This window comes from Arabidopsis thaliana, chromosome 4 (assembly GCF_000001735.4).
Source record: "Arabidopsis thaliana chromosome 4, partial sequence".
In the NCBI taxonomy this organism is placed as follows: Eukaryota; Viridiplantae; Streptophyta; class Magnoliopsida; order Brassicales; family Brassicaceae; genus Arabidopsis; species Arabidopsis thaliana.
In genome coordinates this window covers 2602664-2615357 of record NC_003075.7, presented here as the reverse complement: position 1 = coordinate 2615357, position 12694 = coordinate 2602664, and the positions used below count along the sequence as shown (strand labels likewise).

Below are 12694 nucleotides of genomic sequence, written 5' to 3'. Positions count from 1 at the left end.
TATACAATTATTAATTTATAATATTGATGGGACCATATATTTACATAAAATTTTCAAAATAATTATTATCTTATTAATTTATCGATTTGTATCAATTTTTATAGTGGTCCCAACTCGGGACCGGAAGAATTTATTAATTTATAGAGGTTATTAATTTATCGAGTATTAATTTATAGAGGTTTTACTGTATGTGGGCAATAATAGTATGTAGCCACATACTATATATATATATATACACGATACTTGCCTAATTTTTCTTAATATAAAATATGATTGATTAGTATGTATGTTAAAATAAATCGAGTCACGTACGTAGAGATTATCGTCGCATTATTCCAGATTTTGATACGTCAGAAACGAGCCATTTGAATTCTAAATAGTTGAAAGACAAAGACCAAGAGTCCACACACACATACGTAATTATGTATATAACATTTATTTATGTATAGAAAATTACAATACATATGCGAGTGCGATACGATATCGGAATTAATAGTTGTGGAGTTGATGTGCCACATAGTAAAGTAGCTATATCTATATAGAATATTTGAATTATTAAACTTAGTGGTTTCTATTCTTGGAGGTTTCATAATAGAGGTGTGTTAATGATATTAAAATAACGAAATAGAATTTAGCTCTGGTAGTTGGATTTGAATCCGTACAACTCTGGGAGTTGGATTTGGAAGCGGTTGAGTAAGCTTCGTAGTCTGGCGAGACTTTTTTTGGTGTGTGAAGTGGGTTTGGCTATTACGGCTAGTTTCTGGTACGATAATTAGACTGGTTTGGGTTCTCTTTTAAATCTCACGAGTCCTTTGGGTCTTCAGGTGATAGGTCTGCCAAAAAAGGCGGTGGTAAGAGACGCAATTTCTGGTGATAGGTGGAGGGTTATGGGTTCTAGAAGTCGTAATCCCATCATCTCCTTGATCAAAGCACGCCCTGCCTAGTTGCAATGATATCATTACCTATGAAGTCGATCAAAGACCTCCTTCTCACTCTTTCTCCTCTGCTCTGACTTGGCAAGCGCTTCACCCTTCTGGCCGTCCTGTTGTGTGGCATAAGTCGGTTTGGTTTAAGGACCATATTCCAAAGCACGCATTCATTACTTGGGTTACTGCTTAGAATCGGCTTCATACTAGAGACTGCATGAGGAGGTGGGGTCTCTCTATTCCTTCGGATTGTGTCCTTTGCTCTGGAAATGCTGAATTTAGAGAGCACTTGTTCTTTGGATGTGGTGTCAGTTTTGCGGTTTGGGGTAACTTCATGTTTAGAGCAAGCTTAACTCCTCCGCTTCTCTTTATGGACTGCCTCACTTGGGTCTTATCTCCTTCTCGTGATCCTAACATTTCTCTCATCATCAAGCTAGTGTTTCAAGCTTCTATCTACTTCCTTTGGAAAGAGCGTAACCGTAGATTGCATGATCACGCTTCCCGCTCTTCTACTGCAATCATCAAGGAAATCAAGGTCATCCTTACAGCTAAGCTGGATCCTCTCTCTAGGCGTTCTGAATTTGATGCCCCCGACAACTCTCTCCTTTCTACTTGGTTTCGCTACTTCAACTAAGGTAAATTTTTCCTCCTTTGCGTTTCTTATGTTCTGTTGGGCCCTCTTATTCCTTCTTGGGCCTCAGGGTTAGTTTTCGGACCTGCGTGCCTTTTTGGGCCTTTGGGCCGTGTATGTTTTTTGGCCTGCGTGCCTAGTTTGGAATTTTGTGTCTTGTAAGTTCTTTTTTATCTAATGGAAATTTAAAATTAAAAAAAAAAAGAAAAAAAGAAAAAAAAGAAAAAGAATTTAAAATAATGACAAAGACGTGGATACAACGGTTGACGGGAAGTCCGGCGTCCGAATTCACCTGCTTCTGGACGAGATACGGTGAATCCCCTAGACCTGAAATCTCAGAGACTGGACAACCTAAAAAACACTATCCTTACCTTGTTATTCTTTCTTCTGAATGTATAAATTTTCTTCAAACAAAACAACTTTGTTTATAATATATGCCACTTTGAATAGAAATATTTGGAAGTATAGAAAGAAAGATAAAGAGATTAACTTCTCGTTGCTAACCAAATGCAAAAGGCATCGCTTAGCTTAAAGGAGCTGGAATGCTATAAGGAGCATAGGCAATTTCGTCAATGTTAATAATCTGTTCGCGGATTGGGTTTAGTGCTAATATTCGGCAATTTAAAACCGGACAACCCATTATAACTTGCCATTAACCCCCACGTGATCCGATGGACCGGTTGGGATAAAATATAGGGTTCTAGTGTATTTAATTAGTTTAAGAACTTCTATCAGTGATAAAATGGTGAGAAACAACCAATCTTGGTTTTTTTTTTTTTTTTTTGGTAGAAACTTAATACTGGTAGTTTGGAACGTGCAATTAATGTTTTACTAGTTTAGTTTAGTTACTAATGATTTTCTAGTATTTTTTCGGTTTTAGTTAGATTTAAAAAATTTAGTCACTTTATTATAATCGTTAGGCTTCATATTTTGTTAATGTATGATTATTTTTATATTTACATTTATAAACCTATATTAATCTTTGTTCTTTTGGGGACATTCGATAAAAAACTATATTAATTTTTATAAATGAAAAATACCTTAATAAATTTTTATTTAATTAAACCGTGTTGGAACCTAGTTCATGATCCATAACCCGATGATCTAAAGTAGTCTGGTTCACCTTCCAGACATGTTTAATAATATTTTACATATAATTAGCAACTTGAATTTAGAACAAAAATTTGAATTTCAAATTTACATAACGGTGAGAAATCAAAGTAAACTGGTGAAATCTCTAACGATCATATGATTGTGTCAAATGATACGATTCAAGGTCATGTTACTTTTAACATTGTTTAGTAAATTTAGTATTAAAATTGGAAAATAGTATAAAATTTTGAAAAATATCAAAACTAAAACTCGATTGCAAAAATTTTTAAAATCATTTTAAAAGTTTGAAGGAAATAAATTTTAAGATTTAGTTGTAAAATTTAATAATTTTAAGAGTAAAAAATAAAAAAATTTGTATACCAAAAACCAGCTAGTTTCTATATCGTTATGTGAATTTAGTGAAATCTCTAACGATCAAATGGTTAGGACAAATGTTAAGATCCAAAATCCAGCTAGTTTAGGGGGTATTACCAGCGGCTTCGACCACATCCTATCCTCTCTAGCTACTGGCTTCTGTGGGGAATCTATATCGTTATGTGAATTTTGTATCAAAATTATAAAACACAAACAAATTAAATTAAAAACTTTTGTTGAGTTAAAAAAGAAAGCTAGATAAAGATGAGAAATTTGACCTGTATGCGATAGACAGTTTGGGTAAAGCGAGGACAATGAATATTGAGCAGTATCTTAATGAGCTCTGTCGTCTTTAGGCTTTACATGTTAGGTAAGTGGAACTCCGTTTTAGTAATTGGGCTTGTACGACGGCAATGAGAGAGACTACTCCGCCATCTTCCTTCAACCTCCTTAGAGCCATCTTTGATTCATCCTCCTCATTGTCGCAAGTGCCTCTCTTTCCTAACGATGATAATTCCGTCGTGGCTACGGTAGGGATTGAGGTTGATATCATGACGTAGAAAAACACAGTACCAAATCAAGGAGGTTGATATCATGAGGTTAATGTTTTCCTTTTCCTTTTAAGCTTATTGTTAGAAAAGGATTATGATAAATAAATAGTAACGGTAAACATTAACAAGTGTATAGAGAGTAGTAGTGTCATAAATCAAAGAGTTGGTGAAGCAGAAGAGATCATCTCAAGAATCTGATTATGTAAACTTCCGTTGCTTACTACAACACCGCCCGCCGGAAAAATGAGCCTCCTTTCTGATTGATCTTCCTCCAAATTTATTTCATCTCCTTCCCAATCTGTTACCTGATGAGATTAGAGAGCAAGAAAGAGATCATGATCCTCAGAATGAAAAAAGTTTTGTTCCTTTTCAGGCTCTGTGTAGATTCCTAAGTTCATAAAACTATCATGAGGAAAGACCATAAACCTCGTATTGATTAAATGATTTGGAAATATATGTAATATGATTTCACCAACCTTTCCTCCAGCTTCATGTACACATATGATCCCAACAGCATGATCCCACGACTACATGTTATTTAAGACAATCTCTTGAGAATCCTCGCTACCACAAAGTAAGAAAAAGATAGATCCAGATCAAACAATCGCGTACCTTTATTGTTCTCTGAGTTTTGGCTCGGAGAAGAAAAACTGATGCTCTGCCAGAAGCTACCATCAGATACTTGCACAAACTGTACACACAGATTAGGAAACTGAACTGAGTAGAAATATCATAATTTGCATACAGGCATAATAGAGTAGTATTATAAGGTGATAGTTTCTCTAAAGAGATAAAATTGTTCCTTTAGTAGAGATACCTTCCACAACATGTGGGCAAAAGAAGAATCTCTTTATGTTTTAAGTCCTCTGAAACAGTACTTGCGTCGAAGAAACCAGAGAGAGGAAGTGATTCCCAGGTTTGGCTTTCTTGTATACAAAATCTTGCTTTGTTCATTAAAACACAAGCATCAACGAAACACCTTATCCAATCACCGGCTACATTGCCAGAGACATTTTGTAACTTCTTGGTCCACGTTCCACAGCCTATATGCGAGAGCATTAGGGTTCCAGTAGATCCATCTGAAGAATCTCCTGGCCAGTTTGGACAACCCATGACTCCTAGCACAATTTCATTATCTACAACAAGGGCCAATCCTACCTGAGATTTTTACATATGAATATATGACGAAGAAGTAAATATCAGATATAAAAACCATGAAACCTCATACATGTCAAAATCTTTTTTCTTGTTCATGGCTTGGAAGTAATTCTAAGAACCAATAGAGCTAAGCAAGGAGGTTTTTGAGGATATATCAATCCCAAAAGATATATAGTTTCAGTGACCCTTACAAGAAACATTTCATGACACAAAAAGGAAATAAGTAAATCGCATGGTTAACATACCACATATAAAGCCTCATCTCCTTTAAGAAATCCCCTGGTGCCATCAATTGGATCCAAAACCTATAGAAAAATCAATGCACGAGTTGTAGAAAGCATCGAAAGTATATTGAAAACTTTTCGATGAAATGTATCATATCATCTAGACACAAAGGATATGAGTATCATTTTCTATCTTAGTGCCATTTCTTCTGTTGCAGGAGACACAAAAATCGAGTATACATACCACGATTTACAAACTTCAAAATGGACAATCTACTGTGGATGGTAAATGTCTTATGTATTAAGATTAACAGGGTGGAGCATTGACAACATACAGCTTATAACAGTAAGACCGTAACAAATGGAACTCAGAGAAACCATCATACAATGCTAAAATGCAACATACCCAATAAGTAGCTGGTTTGTTGCAAAACGTGTAAGCATCTTTGCCACCTCTATCAATTGCTTCAAGTACATCAGCATCAGACAAGTGATTGTCTCCAATGCTTGCTTTTGATTTGACTTCACTTACCACAGAGCTTACAAGGTTATTAGCACGCACAAAATGAGAGTCTTCCTCAGCCACTAATGGTATTGAAGGAAACAATTTCGAAAGCTCTGCAATCACAAATATACAAAGATAAGCTTGAACTCAACGAGTAGTGGACTCAAATTTACTTACCCAAGCTGACTAAAGCTTGAACTCCAAAATCTGCAATTGTAACTGGAGTTTGATCATTCTTCTCAACAATCTTCTCTTTAGAAGAAAAAAGAGATCTTTTGACCTAAACAGTTATCAAAAACCAAACTTTAATAGACACCAAATCTGAAATTGACGAACCACAGAGGTGAGATATTAACTTACATCAACACAGAGACGACAAGCTCGATCAACAGCATCAATGGCGACCTCAAGCTCTTTATGATACTTAGCTTGATGCTTTGGGAATGGAAGATTAGCTCTGGAGATACAAAAATCGGAAAACGATTGGAGAGATCAGAGATTGTGTTACAGAGATGGAGAAGTAATCAATTCGTGTGGTAGAAGAGAGAGACCTTACGATGAAGTATCGTCTACGGAGAGATGTTGGAGGAGGATTGAATACCGGTGAGAATCTGACGGCGGAGAATCGAGCTCCGGTGTCGAGAATGTACATTGCGGCTGATATCTACGGCGGAAGGTAAACCGGTGAAATTAAACCGGTTTATTTTTATAAGCGTTTCACGTTCCAACCAACTCCGTTATCACTTTATCAGTTACTAGTGAACTGGAGAAATTGTCTCTTAACATGTTCTTCTTTTTTTTTTGGCAATTTTTGGTCAACTAAGTCCCGATCCAATCTGGAAACTAAGATCTTTTAATTATATAAAACATTAAAGTTTCTAAGAATATAGTAAGATTTATTTTCAAATTTTGATTAATATAAATTTTAATATTCTCAGATTATTTATTTAAAATTTTATTTTCATCTTTGAATTATTCAAGACAATAATATATATCATAGTGTTTATAGTTATCTTTATTGGTTGGTGAGAGACTCATTATCTTAATTTTTTTTTATAAATACATCTACAATATTTTTATATACTAATAAATTGCATTCAAAATTATTTGAGTCAACAATTTTAGTGGTTAGAAAAACAATGCAAAAGTGAAACTACAGAAACATATAATTTGGTTTAATGTAGTCAAAGAGACATTTTGTAGGCAACACTAAACTATGTTCGATGTAAAAACATTTTTTTAGTGGTAAAGTAGATACTAAATAGATGTAAATAAGATGATGGTTTGACTAAAAGTTTGCATGTAAAACATTTTCGGAAGAAGTTGAGAAATTATATTTTTGGCTGAGATTGCAAAATCATTTTTTTTTTTTTTAAGAAGTACCATTTCATTAACGTACCTAAGATAGAGAACGATTACAGAAGGCAAAAACCTGCACGAGAGAATAAAAACTATTACAACACTATTACCCTTGAACACTTGAAACAAGTAAACAAGAAAGAAACAGAGGAGCTAAGGCAACGCTGCTCCCTGGAGGGACATTATCTCTGATGTTCTACTGATAAATGTCCTCTTCGCTAGAGGATTAATCGCATGTGGATTAGGGAGGCATTGACGAAGAATCTGAATGATCGGGTTCCTACTTCTGCTATTAGAGAGCCACCATTCTCCACACTTAATAGCTTCCACAACCACAGAACCTAACGAGAGACTAGAAATTATAGGATCTGTAGGACCAGTCAAATCTAAGAGAAGATCCTAAGTTACAAAAGTTACAAGTAATCTCAGAATCCACCTGACAAACAATGAAAGGTTTAGAGCATCTACATTGCACAAATTTAAGTGGATATCTTTAGTTGTGATTAAAATAAAAGAACAAAAGAAGAACCAATGACATATTGCCACCTAAGCAAAGATGTTTCTAAAAAATATCTTTAATGTCTCCCCAAAGACATAATTTATTTCTGTGCACCAATTTAAAGATATTTACCTTATTATTTTATTCATTTAGTATCTAAAGACCCTTATATTATTTGTGCAATGGAGTTGACCTTAGCGATACTCTTAAGTTTACATAGGTTTCTCCAAATCCAACCAGAGAGAGAGAGGGATTAATATCCCAAAAACAATTATCTCCAATGAGATTGCGAAATCAAATTATTTTAGATTTTGTAATAATAATTATTATAAATATTTGTCAAATGTTTTGGTTATTTTTAATTTAACTTTAGTATATTATTGGAATTAATGTTACAATAAATTTAAAATATAGAAATGCAGATTTGTGTACTAACATATCCAGCGTCAATAAACTATAGTGAATATATATGTCATTTTTGAAAAGAAGTGCACTTCAAGATCTCTGGTTCGAACCAAAAGAAGTGCACTTAAAGAGTCATTATCATCAAGTTATGTTTTCCGAAAAGAGTTGACATCCATTGATATTGGTGGAAAAGGAAAATGATAGCTCGATTGCTCCTTCCATTGAGCTCTGCAGACTCCATGTGAGTAATAACAGATAAAATGAGAAGAACGAAAATTTGAAAAATAAACAACAGATGAGAAGAAATTTTCAATGTTTTTGTATTACTTGTTTCTCATTCTCTTACATAAAATTTAAGAATGTAATCGAACTAGTAAGTACTTCAAGTACTAGAACTTGTCTTATATTACCGTTTGTTACACTTTAAAATATTACTACGAGTACAAGAACTTTTAATGTGTTCATTGAAGCATCATGTCAATTGTTTTTTTTTTTCCTTAGTTTGAATATAGGGTGAATTGCAAAAATAACCTATTTGGAAGATGAAATAAAGAATATAGCACCATAAACTGTATAATATAGTAAGTAACACATGTATGTGTTAAAAAGACCACAGACTCCTTCAACTTATCAAGAAAGAGGTGATAGCGCGTGGAGCAACCAAAAAAGTGACCAAAATATATTCATCCCATTCAATTTTGTTTGCTATGTAAGTTTAAAATTATTATTTGGTTAAAACTAATAATACTATTAAAAAAACAGATTTTTTTTTGTTTATCTAACATGATTTGAATTTTAAAAATCGGAAACAAATTTTTTAAAAAGTGAATAGTAGTACCAAGTTCTATACATATCATCACAGAAAATAGAATAGTATATATTTGTTCAAATAGAAACGTTTGTTCTGATGAATCCAAATAATCAATTAAATACTTTTTGATGGAAGAATACTAAACCCTAAGATAATATATAGGGAACCCAAAGCTTTTAATATAAAACACTAATCAAATCACTTAACATCCTTAATCAAAACAAACAATTCATTTTAAAACGTATATAGTACAAGGTATACGTAAATAGTATATTTACAAAATAGAATATTATCTGTCAAAAATCTTTCAAAATCAAAATCGATTTATTGGCTATTTCCCTTTAGAATTTCTACCATCGTAAACCCTTCATCGCTTCTAGATCTAAGAATGATCCCTAATTTATCAATATTTAAGAATGATCCATAATTTATTGTAGATATGTGGTGAGCCTGTAACTATGAAGAACAAAAAAATTAAGTGATAAATTAGTTTCAGACCATAAATGCATTTTGATGTTAAAATTATGTTTCAAAAAAGACAAAAAAGAAAAAACAAAGCTTAGAACCTAAATAAATCTCACAAAAAGGTAATTAATGAACTGTAACTAAAAACAAAAAAAAGCAAAGAGGTCATTTGGAGAGAAAGAGAAAAAGAAGTAAGGAGAAAGGCGGAGAGGAGAGAGAGAAGAAGAGAGAGAAGGAGAGAGGGAGAGAAGGAGAGAGAAAAAAAAGAAGTAGGGAGACAAGCGGAGAAGGGAGAGAGAAGGAGAGAGAGAGAAGGAAAGAGGGTAAAGTTGTGATTAATATATAAAATATAAAGAATATCATCTCATTTTTTTGTTAGTGTTACTTTCTTAATTATAGTTTTTTTGTAGGTTAGTTTTCCAAATTTCCCTTGAATATATCACATTATTGTGTTCAACTCACCTTCTGCTAAGTTCCACACTAAGCTTAAAATGACAAAATCATTTCCAATAGGCAAAGATAGTCTTCGTTTTTCTTTTGGTTTCTTAAATAGAAGAAGGAACTAACCGTTCATACAAACTTTTACACAAATGAATACTGTATGAAACGGAAACGTGTGATTAGTAAAATGGGAAAAATGTCAATTAATCTCCCAACTTTCAAAAAATGGCCATTTTATACATCAACTTCGTATGCGGCCGTCTAAAACATAAACTAAACGTTGACTAACTTTTACAACATGATCATTCGTTGACCAGGCCAAAATAGACATGCCGTTATCAGTCATTAACGGAACTTCTAACGTCCGTTATCATCTGTTAACGACTTTATTAGTCAAGTTTTAAATTATGGTCATTTTAAACATCGACTTTATATGTGGCCATTTTAAACATGAATTAAGCGTTGACTACCATTTAAAACATGAGAAATTCGTTGACCAAGCCAAAATAAACATGTTGTCATCATTCATTAAAAGAACTTATAACATTCGTTATCACTTGTTAACGACTCTATTAGTATTCCTAAAACGACTTTGTTTTGAGAATAATCAAAAGAAAATCAGGATTGTTTTCTAAATGAAAACTCCAGTTCTCCAAATCTATTTCTACAACCGCCCAAACAAGACGAACAATCTTATAATGGGTTTTCAATTTGCTTCCATGATTCCTTTTAAAATTTAAAACAAATATATAAACGAAAACACCTTTATTTGCTTCCGATTACTGGTACTACGATTATCTCTATATCAAACTATGTTCTTGGGTTCTGCTTAAAACTTTTTGATATGAAGATTTCATATGGAAAAAATCTTTCTGTTCTTTAGATTATTCTCAAACGACGTCGTTTTGAACAGATTAACAGTCATTAACGGGTAATAACGGGTTTCTAGGTTCTACTGATAAAGACATGTCTATTTTGGCCTCGTCAACGGATTTTTCATGTCTTAAATGGTAATCAACGTTTAGTTCATGTTTTAAATGGCCACATATGAAGTTGATGTTTAAAATGGCTACAATTTGAAACTTGACTAATAAAGTTAACAGATGATAACAGACGTTAGAAGTTCCGTTAATGACTGATAACGGCATGTCTATTTTGGTCTGGTCAACGAATGATCATGTTTTAAAAGTTAGTCAACGTTTAGTTCATGTTTTAAACAGCCACATACGAAGTTGATGTATACAATGACCATTTTTTGAAAATTGGGGAATTAAATGACATTTTTCCCTTAGTAAAATACTTAAATAAACTGGATATTTACTTAATCGAGAAGAAGAAGATGTTGTTTTGTTTTGAGAAATTTATTTTTATTGGGATAAAGAAGAAATTTATGCAGCTGGAGAAGAACTTTTTGTAAATCATGCCTAAATTAATGAAATGAAGGAAGTCTAAAAGTAATATGCATCTTCGACATCACTTTATATGATATATATGTTTGATCTTCAATCATCAATTTGTTTATTTGCTGAAATCAGAGAACACCATTAGTCTCAAAATATGTTGACTTTTGCGGTGAAATTGAAGCTAAAGAGCAAAGAAGTATTCTAATAAAATTGCTGACCTGCTAAAAATGTTTGTTTCAACAAAAAGTGTCAAATAATAATCAAGTAGATAGTACTCTAAGAAAAAACGAATGAGAAGCGATAGTCTTCTTGTTTCCTTTTGAGTGGTAGTGATGATTACACCTTGTTGTTGGTGGTTCCCTTCCTCTTCTTCTCTTTTCGTTTGCTGTTCCTCTCTCTTCTTCTGCGTCTTGCAATGGGATCATCAATTTGCACTAAACTTGAAACGTAACAGCTAGATAACATAATTGCGGTATAAGATCTTGCAGTGTTTCCAAGACTATTCATTTTTTTCAAGTAGCCATCATCTCCAATGATGTAAGAATTGATGTGAGAATTAGATCTTTTGCAGTCTTCAGATTCGACTTTATCAATAACCACCGCGAGTTTCTTCTCCTCGTCAATGAAGAAATTGTTGTAATCTATATCAAACCAAAAATCAAGAGCAATGAGTTGCTCAATATAACATTTTAAGAAGGAGGTCCACGATAGTGCATTGGGCTCTATCTTAGTAGTAATCCAAATCTCTATCATAGATGTATCCAAGTGCTGATATAAGGCTACGAGTTTCTCTTCTCTAACCCAGGATAGACTCATCCAACCATGCTGAAAAGGTGGATCAAGAAGCTTTCCAAATCTTTCTGCCGTAAAATCAAAACAGATTAGTAAATTTGGGGTTTCATCTATCGTCCTAAAGTAAGTATTTCCCTTTACCGATGCACTCTGCCCATCATCATCTATATCCCACTTGGGAATGACATCAAAAGCCCTCCATGAATAAGACTTCAAATCGTAAATTTCGTATGAGCCCTGTTTATTATCGAGAAACCTCAATATCTTGTGGTTTTTGTTGTTGTCATATCTGAGACAAAACGTGGAATACATAGTTTCTGTTTTGAGTTGGATCCACCTGATTTGCCCCAAATACGGGTTCCAAATCACGAGCCTAGTATCCGTGGTGACACATAACAATATACCGCCGCAGTAATACATATGAGATATCTCAACTTTATTAAGAAAATTACCAATCTCCTTTACTGATAAGTTAACGAATTCTTCACCATTTTCCTTGAAGGTTCCAGAGATATTGAACCTCATTGAACGAAGCCTATAATCAGACAGCATGAACCCTTGATGAAACTGCTGTTTTGGTTTTGCTTTACATAGAATCCGATCTTTGGATAAAGCGTTCCATCCTTTGCAAGTGGATCTCACTGCTCCTAGGGAAGTTATCGGAACCCTAGACAATATCTCTTTCACCAAATCCTGCGTAAGATCGAACATCATCGTCATTATTTTCTTAGTATGTAGAAATTAGGGTTTTCAACTCTTTAGCTAGCCCACTCTTTTCTACGATTATTAATATAGGTTTCTACAAGTTATTATTTTATTTTTTTTGGTAGTAATTAACGTAAACAAGTGTCGGGCCCTTTTTAATAACTTTCACTAAGATAAATAATATGCGGTTTCTAATCTTCGGGAAATGTTAAATATACAAAAAAATAAAAAGGACATGTTTCCTCACTAATGGAAATTCCGTATGTGAAAGTATTCTCTTTCTGTATTTAGTTTTTTATTTTGGATCAAAACCTGCTCTATATTTCTATTATTAACTTTCTACGACACAACT

General features: G+C 33.4%; 5 protein-coding genes and 1 pseudogene across 7 annotated transcripts; 1 reads left to right on the top strand and 5 right to left on the bottom strand.

The window, feature by feature from the left end:
* Positions 1–794: 794 nt before the first annotated feature.
* On the bottom strand, positions 795–1343 carry AT4G05097 (uncharacterized protein; the record flags this gene model as incomplete). The annotated part of the gene is made up of 3 exons (NM_001340531.1): positions 795–936; positions 963–1042; positions 1134–1343. The coding sequence occupies 3 exons, from the start codon at positions 1341–1343 to the stop codon at positions 795–797; spliced, it is 432 nt and encodes a 143-aa protein (NP_001328995.1).
* Positions 1144–1560, top strand: AT4G05095 (non-LTR retrolelement reverse transcriptase; the record flags this gene model as incomplete). The annotated part of the gene is made up of 1 exon (NM_148234.1): positions 1144–1560. One exon carries the CDS (start codon positions 1144–1146, stop codon positions 1558–1560), a length of 417 nt encoding a protein of 138 aa, NP_680600.1.
* A 1602-nt stretch (positions 1561–3162) lies between these two features.
* Positions 3163–3577, bottom strand: AT4G05091 (uncharacterized protein; the record flags this gene model as incomplete). The annotated part of the gene is made up of 2 exons (NM_001340530.1): positions 3163–3194; positions 3303–3577. One exon carries the CDS (start codon positions 3575–3577, stop codon positions 3377–3379), a length of 201 nt encoding a protein of 66 aa, NP_001319871.1. The 3' UTR covers positions 3163–3194; positions 3303–3376.
* Positions 3578–3595: 18 nt separating this feature from the next.
* Positions 3596–6292, bottom strand: AT4G05090 (Inositol monophosphatase family protein). 2 transcript variants are annotated; one of them, NM_116748.4, is made up of 9 exons: positions 6014–6292; positions 5823–5919; positions 5640–5742; positions 5364–5575; positions 4979–5038; positions 4393–4733; positions 4188–4266; positions 4052–4102; positions 3596–3880 (listed from the first exon to the last, which is right to left on the bottom strand). In NM_116748.4, exons 1-9 carry the CDS (start codon positions 6112–6114, stop codon positions 3731–3733), a joined length of 1194 nt encoding a protein of 397 aa, NP_192418.1. In that variant the 5' UTR covers positions 6115–6292; the 3' UTR covers positions 3596–3730. The 2 variants fall into 2 exon arrangements, with proteins under 2 accessions (NP_192418.1, NP_001328993.1); NM_001340529.1 differs by having other exon boundaries at positions 5364–5479; positions 6014–6216.
* Positions 6293–7058: 766 nt separating this feature from the next.
* Positions 7059–7278, bottom strand: AT4G05087 (annotated as a pseudogene). Its single transcript has one exon.
* A 3903-nt stretch (positions 7279–11181) lies between these two features.
* Positions 11182–12357, bottom strand: AT4G05080 (F-box and associated interaction domains-containing protein; the record flags this gene model as incomplete). The annotated part of the gene is made up of 1 exon (NM_116747.1): positions 11182–12357. The coding sequence occupies one exon, from the start codon at positions 12355–12357 to the stop codon at positions 11182–11184; it is 1176 nt and encodes a 391-aa protein (NP_567289.1).
* Positions 12358–12694: the final 337 nt, after the last annotated feature.

What these genes read in the sequence shown, in the direction of transcription:
- AT4G05090 (NM_116748.4), bottom strand. Translation starts at nt 6,114, where the DNA reads ATGTACATTCTCGACACCGGAGCTCGATTCTCCGCCGTCAGATTCTCA. An exon ending in AGACGATACTTCATCGTAAG is followed by an intron (nt 5,920 to 6,013) that starts GTCTCTCTCTTC and finishes TTGTATCTCCAG; the next exon opens with AGCTAATCTTCCATTCCCAA. An exon ending in TTGCCCACATGTTGTGGAAG is followed by an intron (nt 4,267 to 4,392) that starts GTATCTCTACTA and finishes CTGTGTGTACAG; the next exon opens with TTTGTGCAAGTATCTGATGG.